Source organism: Hemiscyllium ocellatum, chromosome 46 (genome assembly GCF_020745735.1).
Source record: "Hemiscyllium ocellatum isolate sHemOce1 chromosome 46, sHemOce1.pat.X.cur, whole genome shotgun sequence".
Classification (NCBI taxonomy): domain Eukaryota; kingdom Metazoa; phylum Chordata; class Chondrichthyes; order Orectolobiformes; family Hemiscylliidae; genus Hemiscyllium; species Hemiscyllium ocellatum.
The window spans coordinates 12789230-12809683 of record NC_083446.1 but is presented as its reverse complement, the minus strand read 5'-3'; the positions used below and the strand labels follow the sequence as shown (position 1 = coordinate 12809683).

General features: G+C 43.9%; 1 protein-coding gene across 1 annotated transcript; it reads right to left on the bottom strand.

Annotated features, from left to right (window-relative positions):
- Positions 1 to 12451: 12451 nt before the first annotated feature.
- LOC132836116 (zinc finger protein OZF-like) lies at positions 12452 to 19835 on the bottom strand. The gene is made up of 2 exons (XM_060855395.1): positions 19697 to 19835; positions 12452 to 17271 (listed from the first exon to the last, which is right to left on the bottom strand). The coding sequence occupies exon 2, from the start codon at positions 17107 to 17109 to the stop codon at positions 15445 to 15447; it is 1665 nt and encodes a 554-aa protein (XP_060711378.1). The 5' UTR covers positions 17110 to 17271; positions 19697 to 19835; the 3' UTR covers positions 12452 to 15444.
- Between the last annotated feature and the right edge of the window lie 619 nt (positions 19836 to 20454).

Genomic DNA, 20454 nt, shown 5'->3' with positions numbered 1-20454 from the left:
CAGGGGAAGGTGCCAGGAGGGCAGGGTGGATTGTTGGGAGGCTTGGACCTGACCAGGTCAGGTTGGAGGTCTGATCTCCATCCAAGGCCCCAAAGAAGCCTTTCACATTGTTCAAAGTTTCACCTGCATTTCCATGAATGTCATTTATTGTCGAGAACATGCAGGTTCTGGGCCTCCTCCACCGCCACTCCCTGGGGAGAAGGTAGTTGAGAGTGCAATAGGTGGATGGAGGAAGAGGTAAAGGTGATAGGTCGGAAAAGAGGGTAGAACGGATAGGTGGGAAGGAAGATTGACAGGTGGGACAGGTCATGAGGATGATGCTCATCTCCCTCCTTGGAACACTTCAACCCCCAGGGCATCAATGTGGATTTCACCTGTTTCCTCATTTCCCTTCCCCCCCCCCCCAACCTTACTCCAGTTCTAAACTTTCAGCTGAGCACCATCCTCTTAACCAGTCCCACCTGTCAATCTTCCTTCCCACCTATCTGCTCCACCCTCCACTCCGACCTATCACCTTTACCCCTTCCTCCAGCCACCTATTGGACTGTCAACTACCTTCTCCCTAGCCCCACCCCCTCCCATTTATCTCTCCACCCCAAGGCTCCCAGCCTCATTCCTGATGAAGAGCTCCTGCCCAAAACGTCGATTTTCTTGCTGCTCGGATGCTGCCTGACCTGCTGTGCTTTTCCAGCACCACTCTAATCTTGACAGTCCTCTGTTTACTGACCCTCATCCGTGGATGCAGTTTCTCACTATCTGCTGTGTCAAGCTCAGTGTTACCCTGTTCCCCATCTCCATAATTTCAACAGTGCCATGGAATCTTTGTTTAACCTTTCTGCCCTAAAGGAGCAATCCTGGAGTCTGGATCCTCTCCATAAAACTGAGTTTATTCATTCCTGGCAGTGGATATGGGGGCTCAGTGGCCCCGCCGCACTAAGAACCCAGGTTCAATTCCAGCCTTGGGTGACTGTCTGTGTGGAGTCTGCATATTCTCCTCATGTCTGCTGTCATAAAGCTAGTCCCTTTTTTTTCCTAAAAGCTGTTCCTTGGCTCAAGGAGACTGTCCTTGATTTTTCTCAGAGGGCAATAAACGGGGCTGGCCTCTGATTAGTCTGGTTTGGTACAGAGATGAAAAGGGTTTTGAGAGGCCTTTTGTTTATATGTAAACAGATGAGACTTCAGGTCAAAGTGGTCATGCTTTAGAAGTGACCTCTATAAAGAGAGGGGAGTGGTCAGCTCTTTAGCGAGCTGAGCTGAGCTAAACAGTTTTTAATTCAGTCCTCAACTGGGAAGTTCAACAGGAGCTGTGTGGAGACTCTGGGTCCTTTCTGCCCCTCAACTTCAACCTGTAAGCATGTGTTCCATTTATACTGGTTTTTAAAGGGAGTTTGCTTATTGGGACTGTTGTGTGTATTCAGAATAGTGTAATAATAGCTGGATAGGTTGAGTTCTGTGGGGGATCATTATTCTGTTCTTTGTGTTTCATTGTGTAATTTTGTGAATAAAGTTTTTGTCTGTTTTAAAGTCTAGTAGTCAACCTAGCTCTCTTACTCCAGGTAATTTTCACTGTATACCTACCAAAACAAATTGCAAAGTTAGGTCTAGGCCTGCCTGCTTAAGACTGTTTTGAGTGGTCTGGCCCAGTCCATAACACTGCAGGGTGCTCCAGTTTCTTCCCACAGTCCAAAGGTATGGTAGTGACCATGCTAAATTGTCTGTAGTGTCCAAGGATGTGCAGGCTGAGTGGATTAAAGTCAAAATTAGACTGGTGATGGAAAATCTGATTCCTGATGAAGGGCTTTTGCCCAAAACGTCGATTTTCCTGCTCCTCAGATGCTGCCTGACCTGCTGTGCTTTTCCAGCACCACTCTAATCTTGACTCTGATCTCCAGCATTTGCAGTCCTCACTTTTGCCAGGCTGAGTGGATTAATCAGGGTAAAATGCATGGTTACATGGATATGGTTTAGTCCATCTGCCTCTACCTGCACTGTAGGAAATTTTATACTGCAGGCTGAAGGATGTGGTGAGATTTTTGGAAAATATTATCCGTTGGCAGGTGGAAATATTGAAACAAAACAAAATAGTAGCTTGTGAATCTTTCAAATCTCTTTGTGAATAAGACTCGAAGAAGAGTGAAGAGTGACCTGTCTGATTGACCAGAGCTGGTCAAGTCACCTTTCCCTTCTTTAAGATGCTGTGACACTGATGCTGACATTGTTGGCAACTTTACCTGATCTGAGACATTGAAAGAACCAGGATTAATTGACAAGAATTTAAACTGAATCTCGGCTGTGAAGTGATCAGACACGTGGCAACAGACAAGAAGCAGAAGTGCAAGAAGGAGATGGTTCCAGTCGTAGGAGAGCTGGATCTCAATGACATAGATGACTCTGCAGTGAGTGGGATCAGAAGAGTAAACTGATAGAGGATGATTATCATTCCTGGAAGAGACCATCTGAAGCTTGAACTCCCTGACTTCTGAAGAAGAGTCACTCTGTCTGTCTCCGCAGATGCTGCCAGAATGGCTGAGTTTCTCTAGCATTCTCAAAATCTGTTTGAGGGAACCTTGTAGATTTCACTGCCTCAGTTTCTGCAGCGCAGTGTCTCAATTTGTTCCATTACGAACTTAAAGATTGGTGGATTGAGTCAATTTAAGGATGAGGCCTTCACCATTTCACCGCACCAGCATTCAACACCAAGAAATGCTAAATACTGCGGATGTCGGAAATCTGAAACAAACACAGAGAATGCTACAGAAACGCAGCAGATCTGGCAGCATTTGTGGAGAGAAAAACAGAGTTTATGTTTCGAATCTAGCATTACTCTTCTTTAGATCTGGTAAGACCTTCTTCAGTTCTAAAGAAGAGTCATACAGACTCAAGATGTTAATTCTGTTTCTCTCTCCACAGATATTGCCAGATCTGTCATAATTCACCAGCATTCTCTTGTGTTTGTTTCAACATTCACTATTGCACAGTTTTGGATTGTCATGGAGACTTTGGCTGTAAGAAAATGTTCCCCATCGCTTGTTAGTTCTGCCGTTGTTCAGTAAATTTCTTCCCGTTTTCTTCAAATGAATATTCCTTCAAATATGGTGAGAAAATAATTAGACCTCACACCTATGTGCATCCGAGCCACTAGATATCTATGAAATGATTCGACCAAATCCTTCAATGATTCACTCTTCTTCAGGTTCAAATGAAGCAAGACAGGGACACGCTGAAATATTTCAGCCACAATCCCTCCAATACTCTGCTGCCAACAGAAAGTGATGCCTGCACCTGCACCCAGTAAGTTATTGCCCATCCCTGGGATGCAATGAGACCCTAACATGGGCCAGATCTCCCATTCACTGAGCACTGGTTCGGAACAATGCAGGGAGATTATATCAAGCTGACTAAACCTCCAAGTAGCATTAACGCAGTCCCCGAGTGAGAATGACAGATCAAACTCACAATTTTCTAAATCATTTCACCACAAAATGTCTTCCTTTTTTTTTGAAAGCTGATAGGTGAATCTGACAATTAACACCCTCTGATTTGTGTTATCAAGAGACTTGTTTTCCATCGTTTATCCATCAGGTTCTATGTGAGTTCCTGAAGGATGTGCAGGTTATTGAATCCCAGAGGAAACATGAGCTAGGTTGAAATCAGTGTACTTCCACTGTATGGCATGAAGAAAGTCAAATGTTCCTGAATAAAAAAAAGGACAAGAGCATTGAGGATACAAAATTAACTGAACAATAGGAGACAGAGAGTAATGGGTTAAAGGACAATTTTGGGTTGGCAGAGGTTTATTGTGGAGCACCCCGGAGGTCAATATTGGGACCACTGCCTTTCCTGACATAAATGATCTAGTTCTGGATGTGCAGTTGACAATTTCAAAGTTTGTAGATAATACAAATCTTTGGGACAAAAACTCTGAAGAAACAATATCAACATTTAAAAGGCATCTGAGTGGGTATAGGAATAGGAAGGGTTTAGAGGGATATGAGCCAAGTGCTGACAAATGGGATGAGATTAATTTAGGATATCTGGTTGATATGGATGAGTTGGACCGAAGAGTCTGTTTCCGTGCTGTACAACTCTATGTGACTCTAATATAAATCAAAAGGGATTATTTTGGGGCAGCATGGTGGCTCAATGGGTTAGCACTGCTGCCTCACAGCACCAGGGTCCCAGGTTCGATTCTAGCCTCCGGTGGCTGTCAGTGTGGAGTTTGCACATTCTCCCCGTGTCTGCGTGGGTTTCCTCCGGGTGCTCCAGTTTCCTCCCACAGTCCAAAGATGTGCAGGTCAGGTGGATTGCTAAATTGACTGTAATGTTAGGTGCTTTAGTCAGGGGTAAATGTAGGGGAATGGGTCTGGGTGGGTTGCTCTTCGGAGGGTCAGTGTGGACTTGTTGGGCCGAATGGCCTGTTTCCATACTGAAAGGAATCTAATTCTGAAGAGTATATGGAAGCAGAGAGGTCTAGCTGTATATGTACACAAATCACTGGCGGTGACAGAACAAATGGAGAGATTTGTTAATACAATATACAGAATCCTAGCCTTCATTAATAGGAATCTAAGAGTACACAAGGAGGGAATTTATGATTAACTTAAATTGGACTCTTGTTAGACTTCAGTTGGAGTATTGCGTACAGCTCTGGATGCTACATTATGGGAAAGATGTGAATGGATTGGAGAGAGTGTGGAATAAGTTTATGAGGTTATTCCAGCATTGAGAAACTTTAGTAATGAGGGAAAATTGGAGAAGTTGGGTCTGCTGTCTTGCAGAAGCGATGGCTAAAAGGAGATTTTCTAGAAGTTATTAAAATCATGAGTCGTCTGAACAGAATAGGTAAAGAGAAAACTGTCCCTGTTTGTAAATGAGAACCAAAGAGCACAGGAGCAGCCAGCAAATGGTACTTCATATTTGTGGACTCAATTCCCACGATTATTAACTAGATCTTGACTGATTCCCCGGCCTCAGAGAAACACATTTCCCGAGCATAAAGGTTCATGTTTCAGATGGGACTCTCGAAGAGGAATACCTTCTGCACAAGCATCAACAACCAGCACCAGAAACATGTTTGTCTTACAACTGTGTTGACATAATCTGAACACTTGGGAAGGATGTAGGTTGGAAACAAAATACAAGAAAGGGTACTGAGGAAAATAGTGAGCTAAAATGTAAGTGAGGAATAGAAATGGGTTCAGCTGGATGGATGAGCAGTACAAATGAACATGGGAGGAGAAAACTAAACTATTCAGATATTTTAATAAAATAGGTACATGTGTGTAGCAGTGTGAAATACACAAACAATGCCTTCTACTCTCAGCAGGCAAACCACAGCACAGATCTTATTTATCTACTATTTTACAACCATAAAGGAAATTGTACAAAGACACTGATGTATATTGGTAAAAGATGTATTATCATTTTATTTGGATGAACATTATACCATATGACTGAGAGTAAACTGAGACACAAGCAGAGCCTGTCTTAATATGAGAATATTAATACCCAAGTGAAGCAATTCAGGCTACTTTTATTACAAGAAAAAGGTGATATATAAATGCACTGCATTGTTGTTGACTAGGGAGTGATTCCATTCTCTGTCTCAGCTGGAAACTCATGGACACGTTCACACCAGGGAGAGTATTTTCACAAGCTAATTCTGTAAGTAACTTATTCAATTATCCCATCTCCAGAGAGAGAAGCGCAGTTGCATTGGAGAGATACCATTCAGGTACTTTGCGAGTGTGAAATGATTTACTTCATTTTCCCACCTCCAAACCCGCTAACTTTGAATGTTTAAAGGATTTGATGGATAATAACACCCTCAAACAGGATTGAATCTATTAAACATTCAGTAATTCATTCCTGCATCTCTCCTACTGAAATGCAGTGAGTTTACATGACTTTAGGCTGTTAATACTACTGTTATTTGTGTCATTTTAGGGAGTCTTGATTTTCCACTAAGCCCCACACTCATTCTTCCTGACTGATAATGGTAGGCCCATATAGATAGGTTTCTTGTTAAAAAAAATTCAGTGGTTTGGTTTTGCTGGCTAGGCCAGCATTTGCTGCCCATTCTAATTTGCCCTCCAGGTGGTGATAAGTTGCCTGCTTGAACCACTGCAGTCCATTTTGTATCAATACACCCATAAAATGCTGTTAGTGAGGGAGTTCCAGTATTTTAACCAATAATACTAAAGGAACACTGACATATTTCCAGTGATGAGTGAGTGGCTTGGAAAAAAACTTGGAAAAGAAAATGGTCCTTCTGGATGGTAGTGATCATGGCTTTGGAAGAAACTTTGGTGAATTCCTTCAGTACATCTTGTTGCTCCTAATGAACATTAGCAGTGGTGAGGAATGAATGTTTAAGGATGTGGTGCCAGTCAAGTGGGCTGCTTTGTTCTGAATGGTGTCAAGCTTCTTGAGTGTTATTAGAGCTGCACTCATTCAGGCAAGTGAAGAATATTCTGTCACACTTGTGCCTTGTGGACAGTTTTTGGTGAGTCAGGAATCAAATTACTTGCTGCAGGATTCCGGACTTCTGTTAGAGCCAGATAATTCAGAGGTAAAATTTGTCTTGTAACTTTATTATAGAATCCTCTAATCTCAATATTTATCTTATGAAAGAAAGTAAATCATGATGAATAATTCACACTTCCCATGGCAGGGTCTTTGCCCAGTATTCCCGTGGTGAGGAAACTCCAGAATACGAAAATGAATTTCGGGCACAGAATCAGACAGAGCTTGGAACGGAGTCAGTAACAGCAGGGAAGAGGTTTTTTTTCCACAAACAGTAAGAGAATGGCAGCCGAAAGGAGGGTTGAATCCAGACAGTGGTTGGGAAGCCTTCATAAAGGTGTCTGCAATATGCAAGCAGGGATAAACAATTTCTCGGCCCCTCGGTTTGCAGCAAGCAAAAGCCACTGCCGCCAGTAAGCAAGCCCATTAATGGCTGCCATGTGTGGCAGCCAACTTTATAGGGAGCAATGTCTCTGATGATGGAATGGGTTTGCCGCTTGTTGTTATATGAGACTCACAGGTACTAGTTTTACCACAACTGGAAGTCTGTGAACATTGGAGGCAATGCAGAGTATGTTCACCAGGCTGATCACACATATAGAGGGAGTTTCTCATGGGGAGAGGTTGGGTACTTGTCAGAGTTTAGAAGAATGAAAGGTAACCTGATTGAAACATGCAGGACTGGGGACTCGACAGAGATGATGTGGAAAGGCTATTTACCCTTGTGAGAGAGTCTAGGACCAGAGGGAATAATTTCAGTGTAAGCGGTTACCCTTATAAGACAGATGTGAGGAGTTAATTCTTCTGCCAGAGGGTAGCGAATCTGTGGAATTCTTTACTGCAGAATGCTGTCGAGGCTGTGTCATTGTGGATATTCAGGACTGAGACTGATAGATATTTAATCCATAAGGGAATCAAGGGTTAAGTGGGAAAGGCGGAAAAGTGGAGTTGACAATCATCAGATCAGCCTTGATCTCATCGAATGGCACAGATTTGATGGGCTGAATGGCCTATTATTGCTCTCATATATAACGGTCAAATGGTAATTAGTACAAATCTTATCAAGGCGGTTGATGGAATTTAAATTCAACCTAAATCCAATCTCAACAATAGTGACTAGTGAAAAGGCTTTGATCTTTGTCAAAGCCTTTGGCCTAGCAAACCCAATCAAGAGGAAATTAGGCACGGACAGCTGCTGACCTTGCCCACATCCTATTGTAGAATAAAGTTCATTTTGAGGAGTTTCACAGAAACGATAGTAACCAATACTGGAGATATATTAGAAGATATCAGGGCAGATGACTTTGTATTCTTGAGATTTGGAAAAGTTTATCGATTTCACTTCCAATTTTCACACCTCCCTCACTTTCACCTGGTCCATTTCTGACACCTCCCTCCTCTTCCTGAAAATCTCTGTTTTCATTTCAGGGATAGACTGGCCACCAATATCCACTATAAACTCACCAACTCCCACAGTTACCTCCACTACACATCCTCACACCCTGTAGGTATTCTTTTCCATTCTCCCAATTCCTCTATCTCCGTTGCATCTATTCTGATGATGTCAACTTCAATAAGGGAGCCTCTGAAATGTCCACCTTCTTCCTCAACTGAGGATTCCCCAGCACTGTTGTTGGCAGACCCTGAGCCAGGTCCAAACTATCTCTCATACTTTGACCTTCACACCCTGTCGTCCCTCCCGCAACAGCAATAGGGTGGCCTTTGTCATAGAGATGTACAGTATGGAAACAGACCCTTCAGTCTAACCTGTCTATGCTGACCAGATATCCCAACCTAATCTAGTCCCACCTGCCAGCACCCGGCCCATATCCCTCCAAACCCTTCCTATTCATATACCCATGAAATGTTGCAATTGCACCAGCCTCCACTGCTTCCTCTGGCAGCTCATTCCATACACTTACCACCCTCTGTGTGAAAAAGTTGCCTCTTAAATCTCTTTTATATCTTTCCCCTCTCACCCTAAACCTATGCCCTCTAGTTCTGGACTCCCCGACCACAGGGAAAAGACTTTGTCTATTTATCCTACCCATGCCCCTCATAATTTTGTAAACCTCTATCACCAGCCATCCCACCAGCATCCACATCCTGAGGATCATTGACTTCCATTTTCACGACCTTCAGAGACTTGCTACCACCAGATACATATTTCCCTCCCGTCCTTTGTCAGTCTTCTGCAGGAACCAAGTGCGGGAAGGGATTCACTCAGTCATCCAGTTTGCTCATCCACCAACAAATTCACACTGGGGAGATACCGTTTACCTGCACAGAGTGTGGGACGGAATCACTCAGTCATCCAAACTATTGCCACATCAGAGAATTCACACTGATGAGGGACTATTCAGGTGCTCCCACTGTAAGATTGGGTTCAGGCGCTTATCTGAACTCATCATACACCAGTACTCTCACACCAGAGAGAGGCCATTTACTTGTATGTAGTATGGGAAGGGATTTACCAATTCATCCACCTTGCTAAGACACCAACGCCCTCACACTGGGAGGAGGCCATTCATCTGCTCTGACTATGGGAAGGGATTCACTCAATTATCCAGTCTGTAGAGACACTGGAGAATTCATACCAGAGAGGCGCCATCGATCTGCTCAGAGTGTGGGAAAGGACTCTCCCATTGAAACAATCTTCTGAGACATCAGCAAAAACATACAGGTGAAAAGTTGTTCATCCATTCCAATGAAAGGATTCAGTCAATTGTCCAACACACCAGCGAACTCACACTGACAAGAGACCCTTCAAACGTTCAGATTATGGAAAGTGCTATGAAACTTCAGGGGAATTGATGTCTCACCAACGTGCTCACACTGAGGAGAGATTGTTCACGTGCTGGGCTCAAGGGACCATCTCAACTTACTGTACACCAGCAAGCCCACACTGGTATAAGCCATTCACCTTCTTTGAACCAACAACACTGAAGAAATGATTAGATTAGATTAGATTCCCTACAGTGTGGAAACAGGCCCTTCAGTCCAACAAGTCCACATCTGAGCAATCCACCCACACCCATTCCCCCACATTCACCCCTGACTAATGTACCTTACACTACGGGCAATTTAGCACAGCTGATTCACCTGACCTGCACATCTTTGGACTGTGGGAGGAAACTGGAGCACCCGGAGGAAACCCACGCAGACACAGGGAGAATGTGCAAACTCCACACAGACAGTTGCCCGAGGGGGAATTGAACCTGGGTCTCTGGTGCTGTGAGGCAGCAGTGCTAACCACTGAGCTACTGTGCTGACCATTGGTGAAGTATCTCCAAAAATAGATGGTGAGGGATTTGGAGTAGAACCTGCAGGTGGTAATGTTCCCAAATCTCCGCTTGTGCTGACAATCAAACAAATGCTTTGTCCTGTAATAAAAGCAGAAGTTGCAGAAAAAAAAAGCACAGCAGGTCTGGCAGAATCTGTGAAGAGAAATCAGAGTTAATATTTCAGGTCCAGTGACCCTTCCTGAGAACTAATAGTAGCTAGGAAAATATGGATTTTTATGCAGACGATAGGGTGGGAGAGGGGTTAAGAAATAAATGATAGGTGGGGATAGATCCCAAAGAGAGAGAAAAACAGTTGGACAAAGGAGTGGATTACGATCTGGTTAGGAGGATGAATAGCTATTAATGGGGACAGGAGGGTTTGAGTTATAAGGAAATAGTGGATGAGATGGGGGAAAAAAAGTAGGGAGAAATGAGATGATGAATAGAGGGATGAATAGAGAAATGAGGGATGAATAGAAAAAAATTAAACAATAAAGTACAGACAGAAGAGACATTGAACAGCAGATAAGGAAATATTACGTTTTGAATATCTTCAAAGTGCATTACAGCCAGGGAAGTCCCAGCATATAAGAAGCTGGATGGGCCGAGACCTTTTTTTCCCTGGAGTGTTCGAGGCTGAGAAGTAACCTTATAGAAGTTTGTAAAATCATTAAGGGCATAGATAAGGTGAATAGCCAACGTCTTTTCCCCAGAGTAGGGAATACCAAATCTAGAAGGCCTGGGTTTAAGTTGAGACAGGAAAGATTTAAAAGGGACCTGAGGGGCAACTTTTTTCCCCACAGAGAGTAGTGTGTATATGGAATAAGCTGCCAGAAGAAGTGGTAGAGATGAGTACAATCACCCTATCTTCTACAACACTTAAAAGACATTTGGACAGGTACATGGATAGGAATGATTTAGAGGGATATGGGCCAAGCGTGGGCAAATGGGACCAGTTTAGTTTAGATAATCTGGTCGGCAGTGACGAATTGGGCTAAAGGGCCTGTTTCTGTGCTGCACATAACTGTATTGTCAAATAGTTGTCAGTATTGTAGCTGTCTTGAAACAGCATAGCTAGGGACACAAGCAGCTCTGGTGTCCTGTCAGGATACATTGCCTTTGCAGTTTCCAGTGCCTCCAGTTGCTCTTGGCCTCACAGGAAGTGAATTGAATTGGCTGAAGACTGGCAATGGAGATGCTGAGGACCTCTGGAGAAGGCAGAGATTTTTTTTCATTTTGTGGGATGTTTAATCACTAGCTGACCAGCATTTATTGCCCATCCCTAGTTGCCCTTGAGAAGATGGTAGGGAGCTACCTTCATGAATGCTACAGTCCACCTGCTGTGGATTGACCCACAATACCATTACGGAAGGAATTCCAGGCGTTTGACCCAATGACAGTGAAGGAATGGTGATATATTTCCAAGTCAGGATGGTGAGGTGGTGGTGTTCCCATACATCTGTGTAGGTGGGGGAGGCAGTAGATGCTTGTGGATGTAGTGCCAATCAAGCAGGCTGCTTTATCCTGGATGGTGTCAAGCTTCTTGAGTGTTGTTGGGGCTGCACTCAACCAGGCAAGTGGGGAGTATTCCATCACACTCCTGAATTGTGCCTTGCAGTTGGTGGAAAGGACTTGAGGAGTCAGGTGTGAGTTAACTTGCCGTAGTATTCCTAGCTTTTGACCTGCTGTTGTAGCCACTGTGTTTATGTGGTGAGTCCAGTGAATGCCTGGTCAATGATAACCCCAAGGATGCTGATAGTGAGGGAACTCAGTGATGGTAACACTGTTGAATGCCAAAGGCTAGTGGTGAAAATGTCTCTTATTTGTGAAGGTCATAACATGCCACACAAATGCTAGGCTACTTGCCACTTGTCAGTCCAAGCCTGGATACTGTCCAGATCTTGTTACATTCAAACATGCACTTTTTCAGTATCTGCACAGTCACTAATAATGCTGAACATTGGCAAACATTCCCACTTCTCACCTTATAATGTAGAGAGGGTCATCGATGAACTGTGGTTGAGCAGAGGACACTACCCTGACAAGTTCCTCTAGAGATGCTCTGGAGTTGAGATGACTGACCTCCAACAACCACAACCAAGTTCCTACGTGTCAGGTATGATTCTAACCACTGGATGCCCATTGGTTTCCATTGTAAATATTTCAGCCTTATATTTTGCACTCAAAAGCTGAGCTCTCATCTTATTGAGGGCTTGTGGTGCTTCCAAGTGCAGAGAGTCGTTCAATTGTCACTTTATGACTGGACATAGTAGGACTGCAGGCCTTAGATTTGAACTGCTGGTTTTGGAATTATTTTGCCCTGTCTACAACTTGTTGCTGATGTTGTTTGGCACACAAATGATCCTGTTCTGTAGCCTCACCAAGCTAATGCCTCATTTTTAAGCACTCCAAGAGTGCAGCTCTTGGTATGCCCATATGCACTCTTCATCGAAGGAGAATTGATCCTCTGGATTGATGGCAACGGCAAGAAAGGACAGGGTATGAGACTGCAAATTGTACTGGTACAATTCTGCTGATAGCCCACAGTGTCTCATGAATACATTTCTTTGTTCATTCTGTAGACTCTAAATATTGCTCCTTTTGATTTCAGACACCACATAAATCAAGTTCATAGCAACAGATTGTCGTCTACTGACTTTATTAATAGCAATTCAGTAATATAAACAGATAGTTAAGCACCCAAAGCACAAGGCAAACAGTAAATTCTGTGCCCTCACCAGATGTATAACAGCTAACCCACCTGGAAACAGAGATAAAAATTGAGGTGGACAGCCCATTGTGGGGCATACATTCAAGCCATAAATTATTTAATCATCTTCTGTGGCTGCTCTCATACCTGAAGCATATGATGTGAGATTAGCCTAAACATCCACAGAACTGATGCATCATGTAGTTGTCATTGGTACTAGAGGAATTTCTGCAGTGTTGTGTGGTTTGTATGAATCTCCCTGCTGTTGTTTTATTCTGATACTGTTGCCCATTGAATGACAGGGTGGGGGATTTCAAAACTATGGGCATATGTTTAAGGGGAGAGGAGGAAGATTTAAAAAAAGACACGAGGGCCAACATTTTTACACAGAGTGTTGTGTGTGGATTGAACTTCCAGAGGAAGTGGTGCTTGCAGGTACAGTTACAATTTTTAAGAAGTCATTCGGATAAGTACAAGACTAAGAAAAGTTTGGAGGAATCTGGACCAAGTGCAGGCAGTTGGGACTAGTTTAGTTTAGGATTATAGCTGGCATGGATCGGTTGGAACAAAGGGTCTGTTTCCATGCAGTTTGGAAAGGCAAGAAGTTTGTTGCTGAACAAAGAGCTTGGAGTGCAGGTTCATAGTCACAGTTAGTGAAGATGGGCACTTGGTATGCTTGCCTTTATTTGTCAGAGCATTGGGTCTAGGGGTTGGGAAGACATGTTGCTGCTGTACAGGATGTTGATCATGCCACTTTTGGAATACTGTGTGCAATTCTAGTCTCCCTTCTATAGGAAAGGTTGTTGTGAAACTTGAAAGGGTTCAGAAAAGATTTACAAGGATATTGCCAGGGTTGGAGGGTTTGAGCTTTCGGGAAAGGCTGAATAGGCTAGGGCTGCTTGCCCTGCAGCGTTGGAGGCGGAAGGGTGACCTTACACAGGCTTATAAAATCATAAGGGGCACGGATAGGATAAATAGACAAGGTCTTTATCTGGGGTGGAAGAGTTCAGAGCTAAAAAGATAGGTTTAGGAGGAGATGACAAAAAGTTAAAAGGGACTCAAGGAGCTGGGACAATTACAACATTTAAAAGGCATGAGGATGAGTTACAAATAGGAAGTGTTTAGAGGGATATTGGCCAAGTGCTGGCAAATGGTGCTAGTTTAATTTAGGATATCTGGCCAGAATGGATGAGTGGACGGAAGGGTCTGTTTCCGTGCTGTACATCTCTGGGACTTCTGAGGGATTCTGTAATCAGCCATATAGGTGACATGATCTGCTTTAGTTAGATTTCCTGGAGAGTGGTTTTCATGCTGTTGAACCCAGCACTAGGGAAAACCTCACTGTGATTTTTTTTTTTTCTCCTGCCATCCCAATAGTTCTCAGCCATCTTTTGAGGAAATGTTCTCAAGCTTTGATGTGGTCCTTTATCAGACCCAAGACTCTGCCCTCCCCACTCTGCTGTCTGGTGCAATGTCCTGATGGCATTTGGTTTTGGGCTTCAGCTTAATGTCATGAAGCCTCCAAACACAAGCAGAAATAATATTGTTTGCATTCAGAGTTCAATTACACACAATTACATAATACAGGTAGCACAGAATTGGACATTTGGCCCAACCAATTCATCCTGTGTACACATTCTACTTGATTCTCCATCTTTCCTTATCTAAAGATACCATTATACCTCCCTATGCTGTTTCCTCCTCTTGTGCTTGTCCAGCTTCTCCTTAAACACATCATACTATTCACTTCAACCACACTATGACAGCAAGCTTCACATTCTCCCCACTTGGAGAGAAAAACTACCTCTGAATTTTCTTCTGGGATTTCTTCAGTGATTATCTTGTATTGATGGCCTCTCGTTATTGCCTCCCTCACAAGGAGAAAGATTCTCTCTACTTTCTTTCTAACAAAACCGTTTATTATTTTAAAGACCTTTATTAGGTCACCACTTCAGTCTTGTTTTGTCAGGAGACTTAGGGTTAGCTCTTTAATTATTTTCTGATCTGCGAATGCACATGTCTGGCATCATCCTTCTCAAACTTCTCTGCATTCCCTTGAGTGCCTCGATTAACATTTTCATTATATAACCTCCATAACTGTAAGTAGTGCTCTAAGTCTGGTCTAAACAAAGTTCGAAACAGGTTGGAGATAATTTCACTACTCTGCAGTTTTACAACACTCGACATAGGATGCGAGCCTCATTAATGCATATCCACATTTCAGAACAGCAAGGTTACATTCAGACAAATTTCAAAATTACAAGCAGCAGAGTAGATCAGGAACAAACTGGCTGCTTAACACTATCAGCAGCCTGCAGGTCTCCGTTCAGTACACTGACTGGATGTACATTGAAACCAGGTTTGCAGGTGTGGTGTTCTAGTCACACATTCAAGGTGCAGAGATACTGTGAGGCATACATGACGTCCAGTAGATGATATGAGGTATAGGCTGGGGGTGATCCATGGAAGCATTTACTTTATATTCTCTGGATATTAATGTTACAAGAGACACCCCTAAGAGGTGTCAGGAGCTCGAACCTGTTGGTGAGAATAATTAAAGGGACAAGAACTAAAATAATCTAGATTCAAAAGGAAAAAATCTTCAGTCATGGGATATGGGCATCACCAGCCAGCATTTATTATCATAACTAAATGTCCAGAGGGCAGTTAAGAGTCAGCCATTTGCTGTGGAGCTGCAGTCATATGTAGGCCAGACCAGGTAAGGATGTTAGTTTCCTTCCTTAAAGGATCATTAGTGAACCAGTTGGGTTTTTCAACAATTGGCAATGATTTAGTCGTCTTCATTAGACTCCTCATTCCTGATTTTTGTTGAGTTCAAACTCCACCATCTGCCATGGCAGGATTTGAACTTGGCTCCCGAGAGCACTATTGGCTTCTGGATTAAAAGTCAAGCAATAATACCACTCAGCTAACACCTCCTTTGATCTGTCTCACAGCAGCAAGAACAGAATCTAGCTCTGCCTCAAACACGTGAATTTGCTGGTGTTTCAGGAGGCTGGATGGCCGGCTAAATCTCTGTTTGCACAAAGAGCAGGTGAGCTGCCTCTCCCTGGCATGAACTCTGTAGTGTCTCTGCAGGTGGGATGGATCAGTGAATCCCTTCCCACACACAGAGCATTTAAACGGCCTCTCCCCACTGTGACTACGTTGGTGTCTCACAAGGTGGGATGAATAAACAAATCCCTGACCACACACAGGACAGATGTACGGCCTCTCCCCAGTGTGAATTCGCTCATGTATCTTAAGGTAGGGCAAACGAGGGAACCGCTTCCCACACACGGCACAGAGAAATGGCTTCTCCCCGGTGTGAACTCGCTGGTGTGCTTCGAGCTTAGATGACTGAGTGAAATTCTTCCCACACACAGGGCAGATGAGCGTCTTGTGAACCTGCTGGTGTCTCACCAGATTGTGTGACTGAGCAAATTTCTTTCCACACTCGGGGCAGGTGAACGGCCTCTCCCCAACGTGAATACGTTGGTGTCTCTGCAATCTAGACAACAAAGTGAATCCCTTCCCACATGTGGTGCAGGTGAACACCATCTCCCTGGTGTGAATAAGACGGTGTTTCTGCAGATGGTGGAAACGAGCAAAACCCTTACCGCACACACCACAAATGTAAGGTTTCTCCCCAGTGTGAACACGTTTGTGAACCAAAAGGTGACACATCCGAGGGAAACTCTTCCCACACACAGAGCAGATGAATGGCCTCTCCCCAGTGTGAACCCGCTGGTGTGTCAGCAGAATAGATGACTGACTGAATCTTTTCCCACACACAGAGCAAGAAAACGGCCTCTCTCCTGTGTGAATACGTTTGTGCATCAGAAGGTAGGTTGAACGAGTGAATCTCTTCCCACACACACAGCATGAAAATGGTTTCTCCCCAGTGTGAACACGCTTGTGTGTTGAAAGGTCAGATGCCCGATTGAATCTCTTCCCACATGCAGAGCAACTGAATGGCCTCTCCCCAGTGTGAATCCGTTTGTGTGTCAGGAGGTGGAATGGATGAGTGAATCTCTTGTCACACACAGAACAGAAAAACAATCTTTCCTTGACATGTGTGGTCTGATGGTTCAAGAGATGAATCTTTCTTTTAAATGTCTTTTGACATTTAGAACATTTAAAAGGTCTTTTAGCAGAGTGAACCAGTTGGTGATTAATGCAATGGGAGGCCTGAGTGAATCTCTTCCCACAGTGGGAGCAGCTGAATGGCCTGTCCTTGGTGTGAACTTGCTGATGCTCAGCGAGATCCTCTGGCCCAGTGAAAACCTCCCGACAGTGAGAGCAGCTGAACGGTCTCTCATGAATGTGAAGGAGCTGGTGCTCCCCGAGACAGGACAACAGACTAAACCTCTTTCCACAGTGGGAGCAACTGTACGGCCTCTCATCAATGTGATTTTTCACTATTTCCTTAGAGGATTCAAAGATGTCCCCAGGGTCAGAGCGTTGAAGATGCCTCTCAATGTGATCAAGTTGGTGTGCCCGTAGGTTGGACGAACAACTAAAGCTCTTCCCACACACAGAGCAAGTAAACAGTCTCTCGCTTTTGCGAGCTCGCTGGCGTGTCAGCATGTTTCCCTGCTGGGTCTATCCCTTCCAACAGCGGCCTTTCACCAGTTTCCAGCTGAGCCTGTTATTATCTCCCTTCAATCTGCAAATCTTGAGATTCAAGAGAACGTCTTGACATGAGGCTTGGGTTGACTTTCCAAAGTGCAAACGTTCTCTTCCAATATCCTGTAAAAGGAGTTTGCAAGGAATTACACAGAACATCCAATATACAATCAGGCTTTTACTTAGAAACACAGATTTATAGTATATTACAATATAGAAGAGCAAGAGTAGACCATTCGACCCCCTGATCCAGCTTGGCCCTTCATCATCGAGCAATACACCCTTATATTGCCCTGTCACCCCCCTCCCCCTCCATTCCATTACTTTTATCCTTTGAGCCACAGAGCTATATTGGAAACACAATATTTTGGCCTCAGCCAGTAGTGAATTCCACTGGCTGACCACTCTCTGGGTAAAGAAAATGCTCATCTCAGTCGTAAAATGTTTGCTCATTACCCTTAATGATGACCCATGGTTAGAGACTCCCTCACCATCAGGAGCATTCTTCCTGCACCTAACCTGTCTCATCCTGTTAGAGTATTGTAGATTTTTGAGATCTACTCTCATTCTTCTAAACTCCAGTGAATACAATTCTGACCGACTCAAATCACTCCTCATAGGTCAGTCTTGCCACCCCAGGCATCAGTGTGGTAAAACATTTCATTCCAAAAATTTTCAGTCTCTCATCTGCGTCGGAATTTCCATTCCACCTGAACCTACTGACATCATCTCAGACTTTCAGATAATTGCAATGATTTCCTGCAATAGCGAATGTCACATTTCAATAACTAAGGAAAGAAATAAATTCTATCGATGCATCAGTCTCTCTCGGGCATTCATGACTCCCTATTGGATTCTCCAAGATGTGGAAGCATTTCAGCTATATGGACCAATCCAAACTATTCAGAATTTTCAAAATGTACATAAAAGACAGATATTTGTTTTCAACTTTACTGTGTCTAAATACTCTCCTCCTCAACTGCTATAAATGATTCTGTTAACACACTTTTAGGCAAAAGCGAGGACTGCAGATGCTGGAAACCAGAGTTTGGATCAGAGAGGTGCAAGAAAAGCACAGCAGATCAAGCAGCATCCGAGGAGCAGGAAAATCGACGTTTTGGGCAAAAGCTCCTCATCAGGAATAACTCCCTTTTTAGATTAGAATCAGTCTAAACATTATGGCACAGAGAACACAGGGGGTAATACAGTCATAGAGATGTACAGCATGGAAACCGACCCTTCGGTCCAACCCATCCATGCCAGCCAGATATGCCAACCCAATCTAGTCCCATCTGCCAGCATCTGGCCCATATCCCTCCAAACCCTTCCTATTCATATACCCTTCTAAATGCCTTTTAAATGTTGCAACTGTACCAGGTTCCACCACTTCCTCTGGCAGTTCATTCCATACACGTACCACCCTGTGTGAAAAAGTTGCCCCTTAAGTCTCTTTTATATCTTTCCCCTCACCATAAAACTATGCCCTCTAGTTCTGGATTCCATAACCCCAGGGAAAAGATTCTATTTATCCTATCCATGCCCCTCAGAATTTTGTAAACCTCTATAAGGTCACCCCTCAGCCTCCGACACTCCAGGGAAAACAGTCTCTCCTTTTAGGTCAAATCCTCCAAACCTGGCAGCATCCTTGTAAGTCTTTTCTGAACCCTTTCAAGTTTCACAACATCCTTCTGATAGGAAGGAGACCAGAATTGCACGCAATATTCCAACAGTGGCCTAACCTATGATTTGTCCAGCTGCATTAATACCTTCAACATATTATCTGGCTAACACCAATTGTTACAAAGTTAAAAATCACAACATGAGGTTATAGTCCAACAGGTTTAATTGGAAACATACTAGCTTTCGGAGCGATGTCCTTCATCAAGTGATGAAAACAACTGTGCTTCCAATTAAACCGGTTGGACTATAACCTGGTGCTGTGTGATTTTTAACTGTGTACACCCCAGTCCAATACAGGCATCTGCAAATCATGACCAATTGTTACAGTTAACCTGAGAATGTAACTTGAAAAAAAAGTTGTGATTTACATACGAAAGAAGTGAAACTAACATAGTATTCGAACAGATGAAAGATTCAACAAACAAACAAGGTCTTTTTCAATGTATAATTTCAGTTACATCTCAGTGTAAACTTTTGCTATAAATTATGTGTCTTACAACTGTGCCCTCCACATACACCTGATGAATGTGTATCAGAGCAGTGCTCTGAAAACAACTGTGCTTCCAATTAAACCTGTTGGATTATAACCTGGTGCTGTGTGATTTTTAACTTTGTAAATTCCTATAAAACACACTTGTCCCATTCCAGGGGAAAATATTCTCAACATTCTCTGACCCAGAGCATGCGCCTTGCAGCACGCCGCCTCTACAAAATGACAGCCACGCATGTGCCACACCACATTAAGATGGCGGCTGCGCTTGCGTCCTCCTCCAGCAGAGCCCCGGTGGAGGCGGCAGTCCACGCGGGGGCCTGTCAGCGAAGAAGCCGCGAACACGTCGCAGGTTGGTGAAAACAAGCGACCGGGTACCTTTGACTGGGATTCGAAACGTATGTTGGGTGTTTGTTTACGGATTTTCAGCCCATTCGCTCCGGCTACAGACTCCGCCGAGGCCTGTCTCCGAAAGACGTGAAGGGCGAACCTCTTCCCGAATCCGACACGCGCACTGCTGCTGCGCATTGGGGACCAGCATCGACAGGCGCGTTGTGCACATGTGACTAACGGCGGCTCCGGGCCAATAGGACGAGGAGGCGTGCCGGGAGGACCGAGCTGGGGAGACTGGTCCTCCAACGAAATTGATTGACAGAGGGGGCGTGGCTGGAGGACCGAGATGGGTGATTGGTCCTCCAACGAATTAGATTGAAAGAAGTGGGGGCGGGGTAGAGCCCGCCGCGCTCTCATTGGCTGAGACCTTCCTTTATTTAGTTCAGATGCCAGGATGGAAGTGGGTCTTCCTGGTTGTGGCTGTAAAGAGTGTATTGCTGGAGCACTCGTTTCAAAACTTGGGATTAAATAAAAAGGGGAATATGATGAGACAAACGCACAAATATTTCAAAGGCCAATTTAAGAGAATATTGGTTAGACAGAGCGACCAAATAAAAACTGAAAGAACTGCAGATGTAATTGGCCATGCTAAATTGCCTGTAGTGTTCATGTGTAGGCTAGGGGTAGACGTAGAGTAAGAGGGTAGGGGAATGAATCTGGGAGGTTACTCCTCAGTATGGCCTTGTTGGGCCAAATGGCCTGTTTCCACACTGTAGAGATTCTGTTTTTCTGTGAAATCAGAA

Coding starts and splice junctions, on each gene's coding strand:
- LOC132836116 (XM_060855395.1), bottom strand. CDS start 17,109: ATGCTGACACGCCAGCGAGCTCGCAAAAGCGAGAGACTGTTTACTTGC.